This window comes from Pleurodeles waltl, chromosome 7 (genome assembly GCF_031143425.1).
Source record: "Pleurodeles waltl isolate 20211129_DDA chromosome 7, aPleWal1.hap1.20221129, whole genome shotgun sequence".
NCBI lineage: Eukaryota > Metazoa > Chordata > Amphibia > Caudata > Salamandridae > Pleurodeles > Pleurodeles waltl.
Window position 1 is genome coordinate 1,360,066,006 of NC_090446.1, and position 26,270 is coordinate 1,360,092,275.

A 26,270-nucleotide genomic window follows, 5' to 3' on the forward strand; every position below is an offset into this window, starting at 1 on the left:
GAGAACCCTAGTGTGTGCAGGGTTTGTATTACGTAATGCGCATGGTTTTGACACTGCGTATGACCATTTGATTTTATCAGCCAAGTGTCTAGATATGGAAAGACATGTATATGTTATCTTCTTGGGTAGGCTGCGACTACCGCTAGGCACTTCATGAATACCCTTGGAGCTGTTGTTATTCCAAAGGCTAACACCTTCAACTGATAGTGCTTTCCTTGAATGACAAACCTGAGATATTTTCTGTGCGCTGGATGGATGGGTATATGAAAATACGCATCTTTGAGGTCTAATGTTGCCTTGAAATCGTGTTTTTGAAGTAGTGGGATAAAATCCTGGAGAGTTACAGTGTGAAAGTGTTCTGACAGGATGTAAAGATTGAGGGTCCTGAGATCTAATATTGGCCTTAGGGTGCCATCCTTTTTGGGAATGAGGAAATACAGTAAGTAAACTCCCGTCCCTACTTGATTTTGTGGCACAGGTTCTGTTGCTTGTTTGAGTAATAGAGATTTGACTTCTTCCTGTAACAGTGATATGCTCTGTGGACAGTCTGTGTGGTTTTGGTGGAGTTTGTATCAATTCTAGGCAATAGCCACCACAGATAATTGATAATATCCAGTTGTCTGTGGTAATGTTTAGCCAATTGGTGTGGAACTTTTGCAGTCTTCCTCCCACAGGGGAGGTGTGGATTGGAAGGGAATGGAACAAGTCATTGTTTGCTTTGTTGTGAGGCTTGTTAAGGTGTTTGATATTTCCCTCTGCCTCTGGTGGTGCTTTTAAAACCACCTTGTTGCTATTGAGGTTGTTAAGGCCGGTGTTGGCTGTGATGTAGGTGCCTCTGCAGTTTGAGCTCTAAATCCACCTCTAAACTGGGGTTTGCAAAAGGATCCCCTGTATTGTGTGGTGTATAGTGCACGTATCGCTTTTGCAGTGTCTGAACCCTTACAGTTTTTCTATTGCAGTGTCGACCTCTGGGCTGAAAAGATGTTTTTTGTTGAATGGCATGTTCAACCCTGACTGTCGGATTTCGGGTTTAAATCCTGAGGACCTAAGCCATGCATGCCTCATGATTGTTACAGCAGTGTTGATGCTTCTGCCTACTGTATCTGCTGAGTCTAGGGCAGACTTAATCTGATTGTTGGTGATGGCTTGCCCTTCCTCCACTATCTGCTGTGCCCTCTTTTGCTGTTCCTTGGGGAGATGCTGAATTATATCTTTCATCTCATCCCAATGGGCCCTGTCATATCTAGCCAACAACGCCTGGGAGTTAGCTATTCTCCATTGGTTGGCTGCCTGAGATGCCACCCTCTTCCCTGTAGCATAAAACTTCCTACTCTCCTTGTCTGGTGGGGGTACATCACCTGACGACTGAGTTTGCCCTCTTCCTGGCAGCGCTTTCCACTACAGAGTCTGGAGGGGGTTGCTGAGTAATATAGACAGGATCAGAAGGAGGTGGCTTGTATTTCTTTTCTACTCCAGGAGTAATTATTCTTGCTTTTACAGGCTCACTAAATATTTGATCAGCATGCTTTAGCATGCCGGGGAGCATAGGGAGCAACTGGTATGTTGCATGCGTGGAGGAGAGTGTGCTAAACAAAAAAACATCCTCCAATGGTTCAGTGTGCATGGTGACACTGGTATGCTGCCGCCCTAGCTAGCCACTTGATTGTAGCCTGTACTATCCTCTGGTGGTGAAGGCTTAGATGGATAGCAATCAGGGTTATTGTCGGGAATGGTGTCTAGGTCATAAAGATCCCATGGGTCCACATTGTCTTGCTGCGAGTCAAATGAATGTGATGGTGACTACATTGGTGTAGGACTGGTAGGAGGAGAGATATGCAGGTGTGGAGAGTGAGGAGGAGAAAAATGAGGAGGTGGAGGTCTTTCCTTTGTTTTTGGCACTTTAGCCAGAGGCTGTGTAGTGTCCAATTCCTCCTGAAAGGCTAATTTCCTCTTAGGTTTTAGAGAAGGTGCTGTTAAAATTCTGCCAGTTTCTTTATGGATATGAATCCTGACTTGCCTTTCATCCCTTACTTCCATTATTGGCTGTATTTGGGAGCCCTCCTCAGTAGTTTTATGGCTTGCTTTAAATGTTTTTGAAAGTCAATGCTTCTCAGTATAACCAGGTCTTTTCGGCTTCAAAGATGGCTTTTTCGGTATCGAAAAAGATGGCGTTGTGGATGATCTCGGCTCTGAAAAAGATTTTCAAAATTTAGACTCGGAAGAGCGCTGTTTGCTCGAGTCAGAGACAGAGCTTCGGCTCGACTCCAATGGCTTCGGAGGAGTGGCCTTTTTCAGTGCCGAACTGGTGGTTTGGTCACCGGGTGTCTTCTTTCTGGTCACGCCATGGCCTTCCGGCAGTGGCATCCCCAAGATCTTATGTTTCGGCGTAGATGGTACAGGGGCAGGCATACTCACGTGCTGTCCTGCCATGACCAATCTGTCCTCCTCGGAATCCTGGTCAGATTCAGAGCCTCGAACGGAGACTGCGGTCTGCATGATCTCTTCCACTTTGACGTCGAGATGTTCGGAGCTTTTTTGACGCCTTCTCAAGCCTTTGTGCTCTTCTGTCCCAAAGTGTCTTTTTTGACCGGAAGGATCTGCAGGCCTCACAATTTTCTTCCTGATGGTCCAGGGAAAGGCAGAGATTACAGACAAAGTGTTGGTCTGTATAAGGGAATTTAGTGTAGCACCGAGGACAGAATCGGAATGGAGTCCGATCCATGAGGCTTCCACGCAGTCGGCCCAACCAGGCCCGAGTTGGGCGCGCGCCCTGAAGGGAGAGTAGAGAGGTTTCTTCGGACGGTACCGAAGTGTCGATAACAGGTGTAACACGATCAAAACAATACAGACGAGAAATGAGGTTTTCAGAATCGAACTATCGCAGCAAAAGGAAACACGTCCGAACCAGACGGCGGAAAGAAAACAATCTATCATGGAGTCAATGGCCATGCGCAATGAAGCCGAAGAGGAGGAGTCACTCCATCCAGAAAACACTTCTTCGAAGAAAAACAACTTGTAACACTCCGAGCCCACCACTAGATCACAGAACTATGCACAGCATCTGTATCTGCAGCTACACATGCCCTTGAACATACATATAGATCTTCTTTTTAATGGGGAAAAAAGGTATGCAGAAGAAAGCTTGTGTTTTTTTTTCCCCCTGAAAATGGCATCAACAAAGGGTTTGCGGTGCTAAAATCACAATCTTCCCAGCATTAGGGACAGGCAGACTTGAATCAGAAGACCTCATTTTGGCATTTTACTGGGACATACCCCATGTTTTACTGCTTTTAGCCTCCTTCCAGTTAGAGACATAAATGGGTGTGAAACCAGTGCTGGATCCCAGACAGCTTAACATTTCTAAAAAGTAGACAATTCTGAATTCAGCATGGGGTCATTTGTGTAGATCCTTCAAGGTTTCCCTACAGAAAATAACAGCTAAAAAAAAAAAAAAAAAAAAAAAAAAGATTTACTTTTTACTCTTTTTTTCTGCAATGTTAGTTTTCTAAAAACAATATACCGTTACGTCTGCTGGACTCCTCTGGATGCCGGGATATATGGGGCTAGTAGGTTCATCAAGAGCCCTAGGTCCTCACAGCCATATTAGGAGCTGCACCTTCAATGGGTTTTCATTGTATACTGGGTATACAGCAATTCATTTGGTGAAATATATAGAGTGGAAAATAGGTATCAAGGAAACCTTTGTATTTCCAAAATGGGCACAAGCTAAGAGGTTGAGAAGCAGTGGTTATTTGCACATCTCTGAATTCCAGGGTCTCATACTAGCATGTGAATTACAGGATATTTCTCAAGTAGACGTCTTTTTTATATTTGAAAAAAAATGTAGAGAAAGACATGGGGTAATAACACTTGTTCTGCTATTGTGTGTCCCCCCCCACCCCCGCCCAAATGGTACCTCACTTGTGTGTGTAGCCCTAATGCCCACAGCAGAAAAAAATAAAAATAAAATCAATCATATTTTTACATTGAAATCAGACGTATTTTTTGGGAAAGTGCCTAGCTGTGGATTTTGGCCAGCAAAATCCCAAACCTGTGCATTTTTCAAAACTAGACACCTAGGAGAATCCAGGACGGGGTGTGACTTGTGGGACTCTCACTAGGTTCTGTTACCTAGAATCCTTTGCAAACCTCAACACTTGGCAAAAAAAACAAACAAAATAAAAAAACACTTTTTCCTCACATTTCGGTAATAGAAAGTTCAGGAATCTGGGAGGAGCCACAAATTTCCTTCCACCCTGCATTCCCCCAAATCTTCCGATAAAAATGGTACTTCACTTTTGTGGGTAGGCCTAGTGCCTGTGGCAGGTAACGCCCCAAAACACTATGTGGACCCATCAAAATGATCAAATACAAAACTACCTGTTTTTGCAGGAGGGGAGGGCTCAGCAGCCATCTAGGGAAACCTACCAAACCCAGACATTTCTGAAAACTAGACACCCACAGGAGTCTAGGGCGGTGTGACTTGCGTGGATTTCCCAGTCTTTTTTTTTACCCAGAATCCTCAGCAAACCTCAAATTTAGCTATATTAAAAAATATATATATTATTCCCACATTTCTGTGTGGGATAACCGCACCGGCACAAATATCCTACCACTCAACGTTCCCCTCAGCCTCCCGATAAAAATGATACCTCACTAGCCAAAAACATGTCGCAATTGAGGGGAAACCAAAGCGGGTCCAAAATGGCAATTTGAGAAAAAAACGTTTTTAGGCTGACATGCGGGACAGAACGTTTATCGGTATAGATGCGACAATGCTGGGTGGTAGGAATTTTGTGGATTCCTGCAGATTCCAGAAGGTTCCATAACAAAAATGTAGGGAAAATGTGTGATTTCAAGCAAAGTTGGAGGCTTGCAGGGCACTGTGGGAAAGAAAATGGTGTGGGGTGCATGTGAAGCACACCACCCTGGACTCCATCAGATGTTTAGTTTTCAGATGTGTCTAGCTCTTCCTTGGGGGGAACACAGAAAAGCAAAACAAGTGTTATTGCCCTTTGTCTTCCCCTACATTTTTTCCTTCCTGTAAGACAGTGTGTAAAAAAAGACGTCTATTTGAGAAATGCACTGTAATTCACATGCTAGTATGGGAACCCCAGAATTCAACACCTTAGCTTGTGCCCATTTAGGAAATACAAAGGTTTTCTTGATACCTATTTTTCCACTCTTTATATTTCACCAAATGAATTGCTGTATACCCAGTATAGAATGAAAACGCACTGCAGGGTGCAGCTCATTTATTGGCTCTGGGTACCTAGGGTTCTTGATGAACCTACAAGATCCATATATCCCCGCAACCAGAAGAGTCCAGCAGACGTAACGGTATATTGCTTTCGAAAATCTGACATTGCAGGAAAAAGTTACAGAGTAAAACGTAGAGAAAAATTGATGTTTTTTTCACCTCAATTTCAATATTTTTCTTTTTCAGTTGTTATTTTCTGTAGGAAACCCTTGTAGGATCTACACAAATTACCCCTTGCTGAATTCAGAATTTTGTCTACTTTTCAGAAATGTTGCGGTTTCTGGGATCCAGTGTTGGTTTCATGCCCATTTCTGTCACTGACTGGAAGGAGGCTGAAAGCACAAAAAAATCGTAAAAATGGGGTATGTCCCAGTAAAATGCCAAAATTGTGTTGAAAAATTGGGTTTTCTGATTCAAGTCTGCCTGTTCCTGAAAGCTGGGAAGCTGGTGATTTTAGCCCCGCAAATCCTTTGTTGATGCCCTTTTCAGGGAAAAAACCACAAGCCTTCTTCTGCAGCCCATTTTTCCCATTTTTTTTAAAAAAACGAAATTGTCACTGTTTTTTGGCTAATTTCTTGGCCTCCTTCTGGGGAACCCACAAAGTCTGGTTACCTCTAGAATCCCTAGGATGTTGGAAAAAAAAAAGGACGCAAATTTGGCGTGGGTAGCTTATGTGAACAAAAAGTCGAGGGCCTAAGTGCGAACTGCTCCAAATAGCCCCAAAAAAGGCTCGGCACAGGGGGGTGGGGGTGGAGGCCTGGCAGCGAAGGGGTTAAAGACAGCACAAGCTGCGGAGGGACAATAATAAAGTTTAATCAATCTGTACTCAGTCCAAATTTCAGACAAAGAGCAGGAAGTGACATGTCGAGAGCACTGCTGAATTAAAAGGCAGCACAGAAGAGCAATTATGATGGCAACGAATGGTAAGTAACGGGTGGGCTTAAGCTTTTCAGTTTTTTTTATTTTTTTTTTTTAAACAAGAGAGATCATCACCATAGCAGCAGTACATGTGCACTGCCTGCAGGCTCGGTTTAAAAATAGCCATCACACAGAGTTAGATGTGCAAAGTCACAAGTTCTGGCTTCTCCAATGATAGATTGTAAGCTGCTGGTAGCGCTCCAGCTACCTGGAAGCTGCTCACGTTACTAAGTTAGAAGCTTCTGCTTTGCTGAAATCATATGTATACCAAAACAGAGTGTGCCCAAGGAGAGGCATTCCAAATTGACAATGTCTTTTTTTAAATACTGTTGGCAATCCTGTTTGATGAACTAAGGTGATCACTGCTAGTATTCTAACATATGGAGCCCATTAATGTCATCTTGTTTGATGTGGCCACTATTACAATGCTAATGATATCAGTAGCTCTAGATCAATCAATCAATCAAGTAGATTTATACAGTGCGGCTAATCTCTCGAGAGAGTATCCAAGCCTTTGAGAAGCAGGCGGTTCAAGTCACTCAAATGAACAGCCAGGCCTTGAGTGTTCTCCTAAATTCCACTAGAGAGATGGAGGTCAAAAGCTGAAGAAGGAGGTTGTTCTAGGATTTCGCCACAAGCTAGGAAAGGATTATGCTACTTACCCTGTAAGCATCACTTCAAGGCATATAGTGGAGTAAATTCACATGCTCTGCATACTTCTGCCATCTACTGTTAGGTCTGGATGTGTGCAAGTTGTTTATCTACAAACAAGCTGTTGGAGTCATGAGGTACAGTGACCCCTCCTCTCGGTAATAGGGCGCACGGCCATCAACTCCATTGTTAGATTGTTTTCTAGCAGTTGCGTTAGAATTGAGTGTGTGTAGAGTGTTTAGAAAAGATGTCCATGCAAAAGAGAAGAAAAAAAATGAAACAACGGAGTGCAACAGCCATGGGTGTTGTCGGGGGTGGGGGGGTGTTTAACATGTGAATCTACAGCACTAGATGCTGCAAACAGATGCTTACAGTGTAAGTAGCATAATCTGTTCAATGGCATGAGTCTACCACAAATAGAGTATCAGTAGTATCTATTTCAGCACCTTTGTCAAACCTCTGGGGAACATCATGGACTCTGTGAATATTATATCCCATTTTTATATAGTCTATACAGAGCCAGCTTCCTACACTAGGCATACCTCAATGCAGTCACATTTTGCCAACTTTTACTTCTTGCTCAGTTCAATACATACACAGCAGCTTTTAATGCACTATAAAGAATAATTATTTAATTTTGTGAAAAGGATACTGTAGGACCTTGCCCTTTTTGCAATGTCATTCCTAATCTTTTTTCCTCCTATTTTTTTTCTGACCAGTTTTTGTTGGCTCTAGGACTCTGGGTCCTTCACCACTACAAACCAGTTCTAAAGTGCATATGCTCTCTGCATAAATTGTATTGGTGATTGGGTTTTTCATGATTGGCATATTTGATTTACTAGTAAGTCCCTAGTAAAGTGCACTAGAGGTGCCCAGGGCCTGTAAATAAACGGCTACTAGTAGGCCTGCACCACTTGTTGTGCCACCCACATGAGGAGCCCTGCAAACATGTCTCAGACCTGCCACCGCAGTGGCTGTGCGGGCAGTCTTGCACTGCCAATTCTACCTGGCACTTGCCAGGCCCAAACCTTCGCTTTTTATAAATGTAAAGCACCTCTAAGGTAGGCCCTAGGTAGCTCTAGGGGCAGGGTGCAGTGTATGTTAAAGATGGGACAGGTACCAATATGTTTTACATGTCCTAACAGTGAAATACTTCTAAATTCAGTTGTCATTGTTGCAAGGTCTCTATCTCTCATAGGTTAACATGGGGGCTGTCTTTAAATAACTTGAGAGTGCAGATTCCCTTTGGGAGCATATAGAAATACGGAGTGTGGTGTCTCTGAACTCACAATTTAAAAATACATCTTTTAGTAAAGCTGGTTTTTAGATTGTTAGTTTGAAAATGCCACTTTTGGAAAGTGGGCATTTTTCTTGCTTTAACCATTTTGTGACTCTGCCAGTTTATGGATTCCCTGTCTGGGTCAGTTTGACAGTTGGGGTGTTTGTGAATCCCCTCTAGACAGTGAGGCAAAGGGTGCTGGGGTGTAGCCTGCATATCCCGATGAGCCATCTGTGCTGGAGTGGAGGGAGGAGTGGTCCCTTACACCTGAATGAGCTGTGCCTGCCCTCACAATGCAGTCTCCAGCCCCCTGGTTTGTGTCTGGGGCCTGGCCAGGGCAAGGCAGGACCGTGTGCGCAACAGAGACTTCCCTTTGAAGTTTTCCTACTTCAAAGGCAGAAAGGGGTATAAGTAGTGGATACTTTAGATTTCTTCAAGATTACTTCTGGGATCAAGAGGAACCTTTGCCAAGGAGAAGAGCGGAGGAGAAGTGCTGCTCATGCCTGTTACTGCTTTGTTGGGCTGTCCTGCAGTTGCTGTTTCTGCCTGTGAAAGGGGACAAAGACTGGACTTTGTTGTGCATTCCTGCTTGAGAAGAAACCCCAAGCTTGCCTTCTGTTTTGAAGTCTTAAGGCCATCAAAGACTTCCTCTGCCAGCACCTGGACTATCTGCTGGGACTCCTGCCAAGTGGTGTCTTAACCAGTCCCATGGCCCTTGAGAAGTGAAGTTGGCAGAACAAGGACCGAAATCCACACATAGAACGCCATTCAGGAACATTCGACGCACCACCTGCAACGCAGCTGGAAAATGACGTGTCACTCCCTTTGCGGCAAAATCAATGTGCCAGCTGCATCACGGCTGGGAAATTGACAAATCGCGGCTGGAGTAATGAAGCAACATCCACCTATGACGCAAACCCCACATAGTGTGGTTTTCCATCACCGTGCGGCAAGATTTCGCACACATCAGGGCTGGGTGACAAATGTCAACCCAAGCCTGTGCAGAGAAAATGGTGCATGGTCTTTCTTGAGTGAGAAATCGATGCATCGCTGACTTTTGACACACGCTCACCCATGAGCCTTTATTTTTGATGCAAGCCAGGTATTTTGTGCAACAGCAACGTTCCCATTGTTTTCTATGGAGTAAGACTCTTATTCTTTTGAAAATTCATATCTTGACTGGTGTATGTTGTTTTTTGTCATTTTGGTCTTGTTTGATTTAGATCACTATTACCTATTTTTCTAAACTGGTGTGGTGTCCATTTTGTAGCGTTTTCACTGTATTACTGTGTGTTACAAATACTTTACACATTGCTTCTGAGTTAAGCCTGGCTACTCGTGCCAAGCTACCAAGGGGCCGAGTGGGGGGTTAACTAGGTGTGTTTCTCCTTTGCCCGGACTAGTGAGGGTCCTTGCTTGGACAGGGGATATCCTCACTGCCAACCAAAGACCCCATTTCTAACAGGTATCAGCTCAAGATTGAAATGCTAAATATATCTTTTAGCCCTGCGGAAGTGACAAATCTACAGTTATAAATGCAAAACATATGTTGGCCTCATTCGTCCTATTTTTAGATTTAAATAGAGCGATAGAATAAAGAAAAAATGTGTATGAACTTAATCCAATAAGAAACCTTCAAGACAAATTAATAAATAAAAAAATTGAGTACTTAATTACGCTGATTGTGAACCCCATTATCATCTTTGGAAATACATATAAACCTATTGCTGATGCCCCAAACAGCATATCGGCCCCTGGCACAAGCAGTAACTGTGAGGCATCAGAAAATTGCCCCATTCCTCAAGACATGACACTGCATGCCGCTCTGCAGAAACCCGGTGATGGCTCAATAGGACTACTGTATTGCCACCCATACAGGCTTCCTAAAAGAGATGCTCAAGTCCAGAGACTAAAGAAGCAAGCTGCCAGTGCGCTTCTTCATATTAAGGGTCAGGATCACATCAAGCCTGTCCTTGGAGCCCTCCACTGGTTCACAGTGTAGGTATGCACACGGCATATTGGAGAAAGGAGCTGAGATACCACACAGAGCAGCACCTTTGACACACATACCACAAAATAATCTCCACTCAGTATCTCCTTGCCTGTTCCAGTAACAGCCTTTCCGAAAGCCATACTTGGTGGTCTTTATAAAGAACTACACAACACCAAACTCTTGAACCCCCCCTCCCCACCCCCCCCACCCCAATTATAGAGTAAACCTTGCTGAATGCATGTTGAGTCACTCCTAAATACAGATTTTTTCAGAAAGCAATTCTACTGAAAGACTGTCTCGGAACTGCTCATGAAGAACGTCAGGTGGGATAAACTTTTTTACTGACAAAACAGTGACAGTTATAACTAAAAACAAGCCCAATCTTTGGAATCCATCATTTTGGCCTACGGAAATGGACACTTCCCCTCCTCCTAAGAAATCACATATATATATATATTATCAACAAGGAAAGAAACACGGCACTCCCGAAGAATTTCACTAGCAAGTTGATTTAATGATAGGCAGCAATGCTCAGGCAACATAAATCAGACTCCATGACGCGTTTCAACATCTCGTCTTTTTCAAATGGTTTTCAGTCTCTCTCCATGCTGTTATAAGTTACCTGCCTTTTCAGAGCACAGAGGCATTCTGGGATTTATACCTTCGTGTCCCACACCTGGGAACTGAATCATTCTGGGAGCATTTTGAAATACAAAACAGGTGGCACGAATCACGTCAGTGCAGTGACAAATGTTTATATAGATTGTATTGTTATTCCTCACGATGCCAGTAGGAATGTTAATTAATTCAATAATTGAACTCACCGCAATCAAACGTTCGTGCATATAATACGATGCCTGCAATGTTCATCACAGAAATCCATTTAGTGTTTTACTTAGCCTCTGTGCACAATAATTGTTGACATTGAAGTGCTGAATCTCCGGACCCTATGTATACTTCAAAGGGTCGCATCGGTGCTGTGAAGCATGTACTGAAGGGGCATATGCTCACCAAGATCCTTGATAAGACCATCCCTCCAAATGCAATCTGGCGCAAAGGCGCATTGGAAGTTGTTGACCACCGGTCTGCTAAATCTTCCATGTACAGTACAAACGCAGGGGAACAGTTTCTCCTCGCCAAAGTTGCTGTAAATGTATTTTCCTTTCACAAAACCGGGTGCTCCTGCTTATAAATAGTTCAACACAAACAGTCTTTGAAGCAAGGCACTCTGGCTGCTGGTGCCGGTGTGAGGGTTAAGACCACGACCCTCATTATATTATCAACAAGGAAAGAAACACGGCACTCCCAAAGAATTTCACTAGCAAGTTGATTTAATGATAGGCAGCAATGCTCAGGCAACATAAATCAGACTCCATGACGCGTTTCAACATCGCGTCTTTTTCAAATGGTTTTCTATAAACATTTGTCACTGCACTGATGTGATTCGTGCCACCTGTTTTGTATTTCAAAATGCTCACAGAATGATTCAGTTCCCAGGTGTGGGACACGAAGGTATAAATCCCAGAATGCCTCTGTGCTCTGAAAAGGCAGGTAACTTATAACAGCATGGAGAGAGACTGAAAACCATTTGAAAAAGACGATATGTTGAAACGCGTCATGGAGTCTGATTTATGTTGCCTGAGCATTGCTGCCTATCATTAAATCAACTTGCTAGTGAAATTCTTCGGGAGTGCCGTGTTTCTTTCCTTGTTGATAATATAATGAGGGTCGTGGTCTTAACCCTCACACCTGCACCAGCAGCCAGAGTGCCTTGCTTTAAAGACTGTTTGTGTTGAAAAAAAAAATATATATATATATATATATATATATATATAAAAATAAAAAACCTTGGTTTTATTATTGATGAGGACCTACCTCCGAAACCACAGATCAGCTCTGTGGTATCTTCGTGTTTCTTTCAACGTCACAGAATTATGAAGATTAAAAAAAAAAATCTCACTGTGGAGACCTTGGTCTAAGTCACCATAGCTGTGGTAATCTCAAGAACGGACTACGCCAACCCACTGTATTTGGCTCTCCCTAAATATCTCACTCTTGGGCCCAATTAGTTCAAAATCAAGAAGCATGGTTGATTTATCAACTCTCTAGACACTACCATATTTCTCAAGTTACAAAAGATCTTCAATGACTTCCAGTTGCTCCGAGATCCGTATTTAAACCATGCTGTATGGGTTTTAAAGCCTTGAATATGAAGAGACCAGCCTTTATAAAACCCTGCATCCATAACTACTCCCCTGGCAGACTCCTCAGATCTACTTACTCACACTGTCTAGTTGTTACCCAACTTAACAGTAAACAGACTGAGCTTGCTTGGCAGTTCTGGCTCCTCGCATCTGGAACTTCTTGCCTTTAGACAACAGAATCAATCCCAACCATGTGAGATTCAGACAGTTTCTGAAGACCTGCCTCTTCAAGCAAGCCTATCAATAGATCTTGGGAGCCGTGACAGTTCAGTTACTCTAGCACCGTCTGGTGTACGAGTGCTCTATAAATCTCAATAACAACACAGCTTCCAAATCGAACCAAATAAATGTGCAAATGTATCAACCACCATGCTAGAGACCTGCATGCTCAGAGATCTGTATGGAGACGTTCAGAACTCCTAGTTAATAAGACGACCAAAACACGATTTAAATGCAGAAATACATCTTTATATTTATATATATACACAAACACATAATGACTTGTTCTAGTCAAAAATATACAATATGCAGAAATATTTTTATATACACATGTCCATGTGAAATTTGCAGAGTGCATAGAAGAAGAGCAGGACTTGAGTCGAGTTACTTCAAGCCGCTCAGCACCTAATGGGGTTATATATTGCCACCTGGTTATATAGAAGAAATGCACTTGCAAAGCCTCGAACCCCGGAACCCACGTCATTTCGTCTCTCAGACTAGCACTTTATATTCTGTTTAGGGGTGCATGTTCATGACAGAGGGTTCCACCCTCTACCTGACAAGCAATGGTGGGGTACTCCGCGAGGCACCCGTCCACTATAGAGCTGGAATGTGTCACTGACACCAGGGGACTATGCCTGCCCATTCCTGTGGCAGGATAATTGACACAAACAACTCTTCTATAGGTTCCAAAACCACCTTTTCACTCAAACGTGTGCCCTCAAACAGCAAGAGGTCTAAACTGGCACGGGGAAAGAGAAGGGGCAAAAAAGTAGCGAGTCACCCTTCGATCTGATCTCTTGTCACTATTATTGATGGGACTGCTGGAAAAGTATGCAATGCTAATTGCAGTTTGTGGGGCTGCTGAACGCGTCTGCACTTTCCCAAAATCGCTTCGAGGGTCTCGTCACCCTTTTCCCAACAACACTAACAAAAAAGTCGATATATATATTATTTTTTTTTAAAGAAAAAGCCAGTAATGTCAAAACACCAAGGGCGTCCTTAGCTAGAAAGAGACGCATATTTCCACAGTCCACGACAAAGACCAGGAGCATATTACCACTGTCAGGCGCTCCTTCCACGAGCTGTGCTCAGTATAGTCTTTTCCCTCCTGCAGACCGGTGTCCGAGGCTGCGGGTGGGCCTAAAGATGAAAGGGGAGAGTAGGCTCCAAACCTGAACCGTGACTAAGAAGCAGTAAAATGGACCGGGCCCTTCAGAAGAGCAGAGTAAATGCCATTTCTCTGGTACACGGGTCAGCCACTAGGATTCGGGGTTTCTTACTTTGTACTTACATAGATGCTGACCTTCAGCAGGTCACTGCAATTGGGGAAGGACTGTCGAGAGCTTTGTTTGCCCAACTCGCTTTTATATAGATCAGTAAAATTGGACGCTGACCCAAATCTGGACAGAGTGGTTTCATAAAATAGTGGAATCCACGCTACGAAACTCAAAGTACAGCACTAGCGCTTCGACATCTGCGGTGTCAAGCGACCACGCGTGCAAACGGCATTTATTTATTTTTTTAAATAAGAAACCGCTTTTTCTTCTAAAACATTACACATCGCTCTGTGACTGGAAGTAGGCCTCGGTGGATCTTACAATTGCTTCCCGGGGGCTGTAGGGACGGGAATGGCGTCCAGGATACCTCCCACAAGACATGAGCTCAGGGCAGTAAAGTTTTGTTTGGCAACTTCTAGCAACAGCCGGGGAGAGATCGCCCCCACCCACTAAAACCAAACTCCATCAATCCACTCCCAGAGTGCAAAAAAAGCCCTTTCCACAAAACACGTTTGCATAATCTGTATATATTTAAAATGCTTTTACCCACTGTCTATTAACAATATCCAGGGTTTGAGTCTATGGCATGCATACCAGCAGAGGTCAGTCACCTTGTGTGCTCCCCAAAACATGTAAGAAAATGATTTTAAAAAATTCTCGATATTAACAGTTATAAAAAAATATATATAGCTGTGCATTTCACAGTCATTTCAGAAGATGTGACCAGGCTTCATATTCCATTTGGGAATACTGTCCACTCTCGAAAGAAGCAGCAACAGATTTCTAGGCGCTCACTGGCTCATGTTAGTCATCTGGGATGGTTTTAGGAGGAAAGCACCATTTACATCTTCAATTAAGTTGAATATTCACAAGACCTATGTCTGGCATTTTCGGAGAGTCATAGGGCTCAACCTCACCTGCAGAAATAATCTCCTCCCCTACAGCAATTATCTCCCCTGCTCCCTCTAGGTCTTGATATGATCTGAAGTTCAAACCCCTCCTCTAGGTTTGAGTGCATTCAATAGAAAGAGGGAAGATCTTTGGAGAGAACTCACGGGTGGGTGGTCTACGGGGAGTAACTTCCTGGTGCTTTTCAAACCAGTTCTGCAGAGTTAAATTTTGGCCCACGCCCCTTACTACCCCGCACTGGTAATCAAAGGAGCAGTCTAGAACAACTTCTTGCATGCCTTCCAAAAGGAATTCTCTTTTAGCTCCACAAAAAGTTGAGTTTTTTTTTTCTTTTAAAATTTCCATTTGTTTAAAGGAGTTCTTCCCACCCGTAGTTCAGCAGATTTCCGATACCTTGCTTCCCTCTTGCTGCAGGTCTCCATCTATCCATTATATTCTTGCTGGTTGTCTGCAATCATGTTTCAAATTCAAATGAGTGTAGTGTAAAAAAAATATATCTAATAATACAAAAAAAAAAAATACAAAAAAAAAAATAATTCACAGGAAGACGGCGGCATGGAAAGATGGTGGTCTTCACAACCCTACAAGCCGATTTCATCATCAGAATCATCGTCAAAGGTGTACCCTTGCCCAACCTCTTCATCATCATCTTCAGCATGGCCACTGCCACTCCTATCAGCATGATCTCGCCCAGGGTCATCGGTGATGCCCTCATAGACTGAACGCTTCTCTTCCTCACTGTCCCCCTCGTAGAAGGAGGGGTTTTTCTCTAGAGTCCCAGATGCTGAACTGGTGGGAGAATCCATGACTCTGTCTAGACCCGGAGGGGGAGTCAGGCCATTCTGGACAGCTGGAGATTCAGTGGTAGCACAAGGGGCAGGTGACAGCATATTGCCCTTTGAAGAATCAACCTCTTCATTGGTTAACTTGAAACTAAAGTCATACTGGTTGTCAATAGTGCTCCAGCCTTCTGCTGGAACACCCTTGTCCATTACTCCAAGTACATCGTCCAAGATGGATGGTCCCAGATCAAGGTGAAAGGATAAGATGGACTCTGCGTGCTTCAAACCAGAGTCACTGCTTGGTGATAGCCAGTCAATGCGCTCCACCTCTCCCCTGCTGGTACTCATGCTCCAGGCCTCTGAACTGTCCTCTTTGGGTGACCCAGAGTTGATCGGGCTAGAGGCCCAGCTCCCTGTACCAGACTCAATCCCAGAAGACTGTGAGAGTTGGCTAAGAGAGCCTGCTGAGCTCACTTTAATGTTGCTAACTGGGAAACACTGATCTTCGTCCACCGCTCTTGGTGCCCCATTTTCCTTGGGTGAAGAAGGAACCTCAGAAGGTTGAGCAGGCCCATGGTTGCTAAGGAATGAGGTATCACCAAACACATCACCTCCCCTGCCAACATGCATGGTGTGTCTAAAGTCTCCAAGAGGGGCGCTGATCATCTGGCGGTCAATGCGGGAACCCTTCTTTCCAGACTGCTTGAGGATCGGCATCTTGGCCCACAACCTGGAAAAGAAAAATTCACATTATCTACATGAACTGGAACAATACCATCACATTCTAATACAAGGTACCAATACGAATAAACAAAGCAGGCATGCCATGTCAGCTACTGGAGGCTTCCTCCTGGAAGTCTTTAAGGTCACATTCACAGATTTTTACTACAGACTTTGCCAAGCAACATTAATAACTTCAATGATTTTGGGAATACTTCTAACACCAAATCTCGGACTTGCTTCAACAAGGCAAAAAAGTAGTGCAATGACTGGTGGAGAGGTTGGCAGACAGGGGGTAACTGCTGCAGATTTAGGACCACCACTTAAAATGACAAGGACAAGCTCACCTTAACATGCTCTCTAGTTACGTTTGCACCTACATGTAACCATCATGGTCACCTCAGCTCTCTCCCGAGCCCTACCACTCACCAAAAGAATATATAAAAAACGTGGGGCACCCAGTATTCCATTGACCAAGGGTAATACACTACATAAAGAACAGTGTTCCCTAAGAAACCATTAAACTGATGACTGGTACATGATGTAAAATGGCCAAAATAATCACACGACCCAAAAATAAAAAAAAATAAAAAAATAAAAAAAAATCTGCACAAATGATGACTGATGCTCTGTATTCAGGTATCATAATAAAAAGATCAAAAGGTAATCAAAGTAGTCCAACATTCAATGATATGGGTGGACCCCGATCATTCAATGTTTTGAGCCCTCAATCAATCACACAGGGTCTTCATTGGGACAGCAAAACCAACCTGGTTTCCATTCCTTCATGTCATGCATCTTAAATAGAAAGAATCTGAATCTAATTGGGGAGATAGTAATAAGCTCACTGAGGCATGCAGGTATTCAGTTCCTACCAACGCTGGGTCGTATAAACGATTGTTGGGCTTTTGAAATGTAATTGCTCATATCATTGGGTTTTCAAGAAATTATTTTGTGGCCTATGGGTGGAGGCCCTATGTGCATATTCTAAATATTGTCAGTGTAACACGTTTGTTATTGTGTGTCTCACCTAACTGCACCCACACACTGTGTCGTAACCTGGAGCACCTGCATTGGTTTGAGTACCTTGATTTCCTTTTGAGCTTTATTAGGACATGAATACAGAAGATCACTCAAAGTAAAGCAGATCAAGTGCGCTCGTCCCATGTGCCCCTGTACTTTCTCCCACCCACTATCACTTGCGGGCCAGCAATACTTTAAAGAACGCAACATTTTTTAAAAAAATTTTTTTTAACAAATGTTGAAAAATTAGATGAAGGCAATTCCCCAACATCTTCCTCACAGCTTCTTGCAATTGTAACGTAACTTGAGTTTCTTTATTTAAAAAAATCCAAAGCTAGTTTTAAAATACAAAATCAAGAATCTCTCCTGTGAAGTTACCATTTCCCATCACATTAGGGGCATTAAAACGCAACCTCTTTAATTCAGTTTAGTATTTGTTTGCTGAAGCTTCTCTGGAAGTGAACACGTATTTAGCAGTGAACATAAAAGGAAGAACTGTTTAGAAAGGTGAAGGAAGCTGGGAGAAACATGCAGCTACAGAAAAATCGAAATGTCCACTTTCCCCTGAGGCCGAATACAAGATGTAAATGATGCTGTGTGAAGCATGGATCCCTGGCGCAAATGTATGGAAAACAGATTACATACAGTAAGCACAAGGTGGGATCTTACTGGGAGAGCTCGGATGTGAGCAATGGAACAAAGCAAGTCAACGAGTATTCCTGATTCTATTGACCAGAAGTCTTCAAACAGTGGGGCGAGCTCTGCTGGCTTGAAGGGATGGATGGGGGGGGGGGGGGGGATTAGCAATAATGGGGAGCTAGTCTTAAACTAACCCTGAAGAATGCACTCAGTCATCACACTGTAAAAAGAACACTGCAAACGATATAGCAAACGAATGAGGTGTAGCTATGTAATGGCCAATCAGTAACATATGTGGTCATTCATGTTCTGTCAGGGAGCAGGTGTCAATAGAGGGTCGTTTAATTACCACTGATGTCACTCCTTCAATTCCCAAAAGAGAAGGACTATTCTTTTAAAGTTCACTTCGCCCAAGTAATCCGAGTCTGGTGTGCTTGCTTTGTTCAAAATGCGTATTGTTTTTATGATAATGACACTGCTGCAAAAGATCTTCTGCCTATATTTGTTATGGAGTATCAGGTATGGGAGAAAATGGGGTGGGACATTTTATGCAAGGGAGAGCAGCACAAACGTTTAAGATGATTGTTCTAAACCAAGGGTCTCCAAGCGTTTCTGTGATAAGAGTTGCTTAAATTCAACGAAAACCACCTCAAGCTACTAATGTTGTAACAGTGGCCACCTTATATTAGTAGCTAACATATGCAAGATTATCAGCAGTGATCACCTCAGTGCATCAGGCAATGACCACTGTATAAATCTACTTCCAGTTTGTTCCTTCTGTTTGCTGAGCTTTTCAATTTTAATCTCCCAAAAAAGACATATTGCCATCTCGGGGTTCTGGTGTCATTCAAAGGCCACTGGGCTTCTGGCCTTGTGGTACAGGCTACCAGAACCCCTGAGTGGCAATACTCGACCATATAAACACAGTTACCCTTTATGTATAGTCCATTTCAACTATTTTTATATACACATACACAGTCTCAAAAGGCTGAGAAGCCAGTCTCTCCACCATAAACTCACACAGCTGGTGCAGCTGGGCCCCTCACCTCTTCAGAACTGCTGCCAGCTGGACACATACCCAACGCCATCACAGCCAGCACACTTTGTTTCTTAGTCCCAACAGACAGCCTTGAAATCCAGCATCAATACAAGAGGCATGCAGGCAACTAAGCAACAGGTAAAAATTCCCAGCATCAGGGGTGTTTTTTAGGTCGAGCTGGCAAGCGCTCAGGCCGGTTATTTTTCTGTGGGCTTTTAGCCACGCCCATCACCATGGCTCGTTCATAGGCTTCCTTTCAAAAATTATTTATCATCATTGGTAAATGCTTTATGTTTGTCCCTCCTTGGGGCAATTTTGTTACCACCCTGGCCTTCACGCTGTTACATGGATAATTGCACGTTTGCAGATGCATTTGACTGCAAATTTATTTTTCCTTTTCTGTCTCTCCTTTGCGCTCATGGCTGCCGTAGCGCTTTGAATCATCTCACTTCTGTCATCTGTTTTATTTTTCATTTTCAATTTATGTGGCAAGAAAAGTCCAGTTAGGAATTTACAACGCTAATGGCTCTAACTCGAGCAAACGCGAGACCCACTGCATTGCAAATGCTTGTTTTTAAAAAGGTATTGGGTTGGGCAGACTAGGTACAGGGTTTTGAGTGAAGATAGTAAAAAGTGTTATACTTCAACTGGAGTTCACTAGTTTGAAGGGTACTACAAGTCTTTAATGTTTCTGGAAAAAAAAATGGAAGTGTTTGGTCTCAAGACAGAGATAATAACCTTATCAATATAGGGTTGATTGGTCTCCTTAGAGGCCCCTGGGTTTGGAATTCCAATACTGATCCCAGAAACCCTTTATACAGAATCAAAACACCACGCAATGGAGCGGAAGCACCAGCCCTGAACGAAAAGGCTGTCCTTCAGAATCAAAAGGTCCATTCTCCGAGGGGCTATCCCCATTTCATTTAACAAGCCTCCACAACATAAAACCAAAACACTCAATTTATTAGCCCCTCTTTTTAATGTAGAGAGACCATCAGTCAAAACCATACTCTCACCCTCAAACAGAAGTCCTATTACCCAAACCGCTGGGACTCATGCTCATAAACCAACAGTCCCACCTCCAAATCTCTGGCCTAAACCAAAAACTCAATCCACTAAACAGGAATTGGAGTCTAGCGCCTGACGGACAGTCAGTACAGAGAAACGAAAAAAGGGTTGAATGAGATGTGGCTGAAAATGTTTTGTGCTCATGGTGAGCAGACAACTGAACCCCCACATTATAGGTGTGATGAAGCCTCTGTCTAGTTTGTTTCCCACAGTGATCCTTTCCAAGCAGACAAAAAAAAACGACCTAACTGTCTTAAGAGGGTGCCAGGAAACATTCTGGTGCCTCCAAAGTGAAGTCAGTGTATGGTACTACCCTGGCGCCTGACTGACTCTTCCCAACCCCACCAAGCTTCAGCAGTCAGTCGGCCTTCCAAGAAACCTCCTCACTCACTCATCCAGTCCTCACAGCCACGCGAGCTTTGCAGACTGACGCAAATCTCTCTTCACCAGGTCAAAACTGTGTTCCGAGAGTTCACAGACTGCCGGGGAGTACAGAGGGGCATTGCGAGGGTCATACAGAGCACCTGCACGTCTGAGACACGGAACTCCGGGGCCCATGCATATGCGGACTTGCTTCAAATTAAACGGCAACCTGTAACGACCCCAAGATGGAGTAAGGCAGGGCGTGGGCCCGACGGCTGCCTGTCATGTCATGTCTCCTCAGCTGCCGAGCACTGCCGGCGCGCGTGCCAAAGTCCAACTCCAGAACCAGACCACCCCCGCCCCTCCTGCTAATGCACACGAACTAAAGGAGAGAAACAAACTAGATGTGCTGCCTCGACATGCAGGCCGCAAGATCACGCTGCACGAAAAATTATACACTTGCGAAATATGAAAAACACCAGAGTAGCTGGGATAAGGCAGTGGGGGTGTGAACTAAGCAGTCGTCCAGTTGACGAACCCAAAGGTGCCTTGCAAGAGCCCAGACAGTTACCAAGCATCTAGAAAGTCTCAGGGCGTTACATGAGCCACAGTCCTGATCTGTGCCTCACCTGCTGTCGCAGTGCCAGATAGATTCTCCCACACAGATCAAATAATGCACCTCCATGCTGCCCGACGGGATGCACACTGTCCCATTCTACCACTGCAGTGCTCAGACATGCCCCATCAGCAAACGTTAGTCCGGAAGCGTAGATCCCTCAGGTATTCTGGTACTGTTATGTCAAGTCACCTCAATCAGGGCCTGTAACCCCTGCTTCACGCAAAAGGGAAGAGAGGCTACATTATATAGGGTCCTAACTCGCTAGTGGCTAAGGTGACCTAGAGGGTACGTGATCGGCCACTGCAGACGTGACTGGAGTGTTTTTTTTTTTTTTTCGGGGGGGGGGGGGGGGGGGGTCTGCCGCAAGTCTCTGAAAGACCAGTGGTTGTTTGGCAGACGGTCATGGTGGAGTCCTCTACAACTGAAGGCTGGTAGGACTGCGGAACAGTCACTGGATTGTGAAGGGCCGGCTTCTTAAAAAGAGGCTGGTAGGACTATAGAAGCAAGTCACGTGTCAGACTGACACGCCCAAGTCGTGGCGGCCTTTTTAGGAGAAGAGGACTGTCTCGAAATGTCTCCGTGTGGGGCGGACTGGTGCCATTCACGTTCATTCGGGACTCCCAGTGCCGACATACCTCAGGCTATAGGTGTCTCAGCCAGTCAGCCGCTGCAGGAATGCTTGACATCACGCCCTTTGTTTTTCTCTTGGGTCCTTTGCTTCTCTATCTCTGCGTAGAATCCGATGGTGAGAAACAGGCCAGGGCAAGCCACAAGGAGCTCTCTGCCCAAATCCAGGGTGTTCCACCAGCATGAGGTGGAGGTTCCCTCTGCTTCAGGGCTAGGGGCAGGTGGTTGTATCTTTCTCCCATTCAAGCGCGTTAACACCGTGCGCTTTTCCGCGAATCCATACATCACAGCTGCACCAGGGGTGACAAAACGGCTCCGATTTGTTTGATATTTCTCGCCACCCCGCGCCTTCATAGCGCCAAGCAACCCACTCAATGCGTGTGTTGCACTTAAAATGCATTATAAAGTACGTTACTCACTAAAACCATCTACATTTGACTAATCCGATGCAAAAGCCTAAGGCAAAAATAAGTGACAAATGCAAAGCAAACACTTCCAAGTACCTCACCACACGAATGACCTGAAGAATGCGGCTCTTTGAAAAACAAGCGCCTAGTAAACAGGGTGAGGCAGAGCTGGACTGAACATGTGCATTGTTTAGAACTGACTAGCAGAAGTAAATCTGGGAGCCCCTTCCCTCACTCACATGTCATAACGAAAGCGATACAACGCGGTGAAGTGATGCAGTCCTTATTTATGACAAGCATTGGCAAAGCCAATAGGTCTCACTTATACAAGAGTTTCTGGTTCGGCAATGTGTGTTTACCATGCTGTACACCAATTGGGCTGCTGTATGGTAGTATGGGGTGAGCATAATGGATTTGTGAGTTGGACTGTATTGGAGTGGGTAGACTGGAATGGATCGGCGTGAATTGTGATGGATTGGAGTGGGGTGAAATGGGATGTAGTGGGATGTAGTGGGATGGATTGGAGTGGGGTGGATTGGAGTAGGGCAGATGGTTTTGATTGGTGTGGGCAGACTGGAGTGGGACAGGGCAGATTGTTTTGAATTGGAGTGAGGCGGATTGGAGTTGACAGATTAATTTGGATTGAAGTGGGCAGGTTGGAGTGGGGAAGACTGTTCTGGATTGGAGTGGGACAGATATTTTTTGGATTGGAACGGGGCATATTGGAGTGCCACAGACTGATTTAGTTTGTGGTGGATTAAATTGGGGTGAGGCAGATTATTTTGGATTTGAGTGGGGCAGACAGGATAGATTTGGGTGGGTTGGGAGCATTGGAGTGTGGTGGACTGGGGTGAGTGTTTTGGATTGGAGTGGTCTGGTGTGGATTGGATTCAGTGGGGTGGCTTGGTCTGGGTGGAGTGGATGGAAGTGGTGTGAAATGGACTAGAGTGGGGTGTACTGCACGACTGTGTTAAATCATAATTTCTGAAATTACACATAGGAAAGGAACGTCGCTTTGCAGTGTTTAGAACAAGATACTTGTCATATTTTGATAACAGTGCCCAGGAGCAAAAGGAAAACAGGAGTGCAACAAAGAAGACTTGGCAAAATAAAAGAAGCGAGTTGCCTATAGAAAATAAAACTTTGCAATTGTGTTTGTCCTGCTGGGTACATTTTTGCCAGTCATGCGCATTCTGTTTGCAGGGCCTTAGAAGTTAAAAAGAAGCACCCCATTCACCTAAGGAACAGGGAAAGGGCAGTGATTACGTTGAATCAATCAGCGCTTGGTCCCTGCTCCACAGACACGAAAGGAAATGATGCTAGGCCTGCAGAGACCAATTAAGAGGCTGTAAAGATGAGTGCTGGACAAGCTAACAAATGGTAAGCAACGTGTGGGCTCTAAACCTATTGTAAAATTACAATAATCTCGAAGGGACATAACAGTTTAGCTGAGACCTAAAAAGGACATGGCTGCTGTGTGTTGACACACAGGCCGTATCTAGTAAACAGTGTGCCTGTACTCTTATAGTAGGACTTAAGTGACGTGAAAATAGTTTCCTGCAGTTAACGTCAGCAGTGAAATACCTCAGCAGTTTTGGCAGACGTGCCACAGGCGGTTTTATGGTATTTCAAGGTGCTACGTGTATTTGAAACCAGACTGCCGTTGACACATGGTTCAAAGGCATCCGTTTTTACATTCGTAAAAGGGGTTACGAAATACAAGTATCCTGTACAGCACTCAGTGAGGGAGCGGATTAGGCTCTCTAGTGTAGAACTGTAGTGCAGATGCCAACAACTGTCTGGAACAAAAAGAAGGAACGGATTCAAAAAGGAACGAGGAAAATATACGTAAGTGAGGAAGTTACTTCCTGTAACCATCAAATTACAGTTTGTCTGAGGCACACAGGCTGAAAACAGAGGAATAATGAAGCCGTGAGCCCATGCACACTGTATGGGAAGCAGTTGAGTAAGCCGCGCTCGATGCGCATAAAACGCACCAAGGTTATGCAAAACATTATCACACAAAGAGTACTCTGCTGTTGTGCAACAACATAATGATGTCCGTTTACCACACTTTTCTTCCGCTCATACCTTGCATTAAATGCAATAAACATGAGCTATGAAGAATCCCTGTTAGGGCTTCTTGCTGACAGGCTTGTGGTGATTTAAGACCTAAGGCCAGCACCACTGGAGCTAGGCAGAAGGAAAGAACCAAATTATACAGAAGGGTTGGCTAAATTATGCGGAAACAAAACAAATTATGCGGCGTAATGGGCACATCCACTATCAGAATTACCTAATTTTGCATTTTTTACACTTTTTTCTTTATTCTAAGCCACTCAGGCAAGGACCATGCACAGAAGAAAGAAAAAAAAAAAAAAAAGTCAAACAAAAGCACATCAAGTAGATCGCTAGTCTACTTTTAAGCACAGGATCGAGTAGAATGGTACATTACACATTTCTACTTCTGCACTACCGCCCGACCTCCCAGGAAATACCTCATTTATCTATCGAGTGTCTAAACATCCGACTCAAAGAAACGGCACTTGTCCCTACGGCCGTAACCCTCCCAGGCCCCCTTGCTCTTGCCAAATATCCCCTATCGTCATTCCTGTTTTTTTTTTTTTTAAACAATATTATCTGGGCAAAGGTTTTACCTTATTAGTACCACTCTGACAGGTCACCTTTCTGTTAATTTCTGTGGGTGTCACGCTTGGAGGGTGACCGGTCACATTTTTTGTTGTTGAAATCTGCAGTTTATGCAGCAGATGATAAATTATCTGGCAAATAAACAAGTCCATAACTACGAGGAAAACTCCAGTCGCCTGAACGCTTAATTCCAGCGGCCCTGCCTAGACTGCACCTTTATGAAAATAGTGAACGGTGTCCGTCAATTCTTGACTGGGCCATAAGATTACACCAGACATCAACTATTGAAGAGGCTCTGCTTTCACAAACTGGCCAGAACCAGAAACTAAAGTGCCATTAAATCTTAAGGAAAAAAGGCTCTATAATTCGAGGAGTGAAAATGCTGGGACAGCCCCGTCAGATATGTGCTACAAAAAGTACAAGTAAATGCGTAAAGCACTCAGGGGGCAAGGCCAGGTCTCTCTCCTGGCCGGGTCCAATTTAAACTGGGCAAAACAGTTTCTTTCATTCCGCATTGGAACAGCATAACCATTTCCCTATTCCTATGCCAGGGCGCTGCCAGAGATAATCCTCGCGCGAATCAACACCACACTGCACGTGCACGAGAGTGCTGCACAAATAGCATCGGGTCCTGGTAATAAAAAGCACAGCACTGCTAGAAAAGCCAGCGGGCTGCTAGTGGCAGGGTGCAGCAAGGCAAGGTGCCAGCTAAGGAGCAATGTTGATGCTCATATATATAAAGTTGCTTCTCAGCTTTGCAGGCATGTTGCTCCCTACGATAGTTTAACACTCCGGGTATCTAAGTGTTGGCAGTATGCCAGGGCTTGCACGTTATGCCAAACACAACCAGGGCACGTGGTCAATGTGAGGAGTACATAGAAACACGACAGGGTAGCAGCGCAAAATACCAAGGTGGAAGTTGTTAGAAAAAAAGAAAAGCACTGCTCGATGTGTCAGGGGTGCACATTGTTATGCCACGGTGTTAGCAGTTGTACACCATGCCGACTCCCTCGTAGGCCAAGCATAGTACTCCAACACTAGGCCTGGTCCTCCGCGCTCTGCTCCTCACACCGTGGTCACTTCCAGGGGTGACGTGATGGAGGAAGCGGCACACCTGTCCTTGGTGTCAAAGTTCACATTCCACCGTGCGCCATGGAAAGAGGTTAACCTTACGCAAGTCAGTCAGTTTAAAAGGTAGGTAAACGGCTGGATGTTCTATTGATTTGGAATGGCTGAAGGGTACTTACCCACCCTGAAGGAAATACACGGGGCCCCAGCCACAAGCCCCCATCACCGCCACGACCGACTGTACAACATACAAATGGCTCCCCTCAAAACCTGTCAGAGAAAATTCCACATTCTGGAAGTCAGCACCAAACCAAGAGCGAGGGCAGCACCATACTGTAGATGAAAAAATGCAAGGAAAAGACCAGGCAGGCTTCTGTATCAGATTCCGAATCTTCCGCAACCATAAACGGAACAGAAAACTAAATAGGACCACACTCCCACTCAGGTGGTGCCACCTCCCTCTCTCGTAAAGGATCTTGAATCGTACCGCTGGGCTTACACCCCCTTTAATGTCCCACACATGGCTGGGCAAAACACACATATACATATATAT

General features: G+C 44.4%; 1 protein-coding gene across 2 annotated transcripts in view; it reads right to left on the reverse strand.

Moving 5' to 3' along the window:
* Positions 1 to 12,751: 12,751 nt before the first annotated feature.
* Positions 12,752 to 26,270, reverse strand: part of CDC42EP5 (CDC42 effector protein 5) — a 39,642-nt gene continuing 26,123 nt past the window's right edge. For both annotated transcript variants that reach the window (XM_069200803.1, XM_069200804.1), the window contains one exon: positions 12,752 to 16,225. In XM_069200803.1, the coding sequence (XP_069056904.1) occupies positions 15,295 to 16,212 (918 nt within the window). In that variant the 5' untranslated portion in view covers positions 16,213 to 16,225 and the 3' untranslated portion in view covers positions 12,752 to 15,294. The remainder of the gene's footprint in view (positions 16,226 to 26,270) is intronic.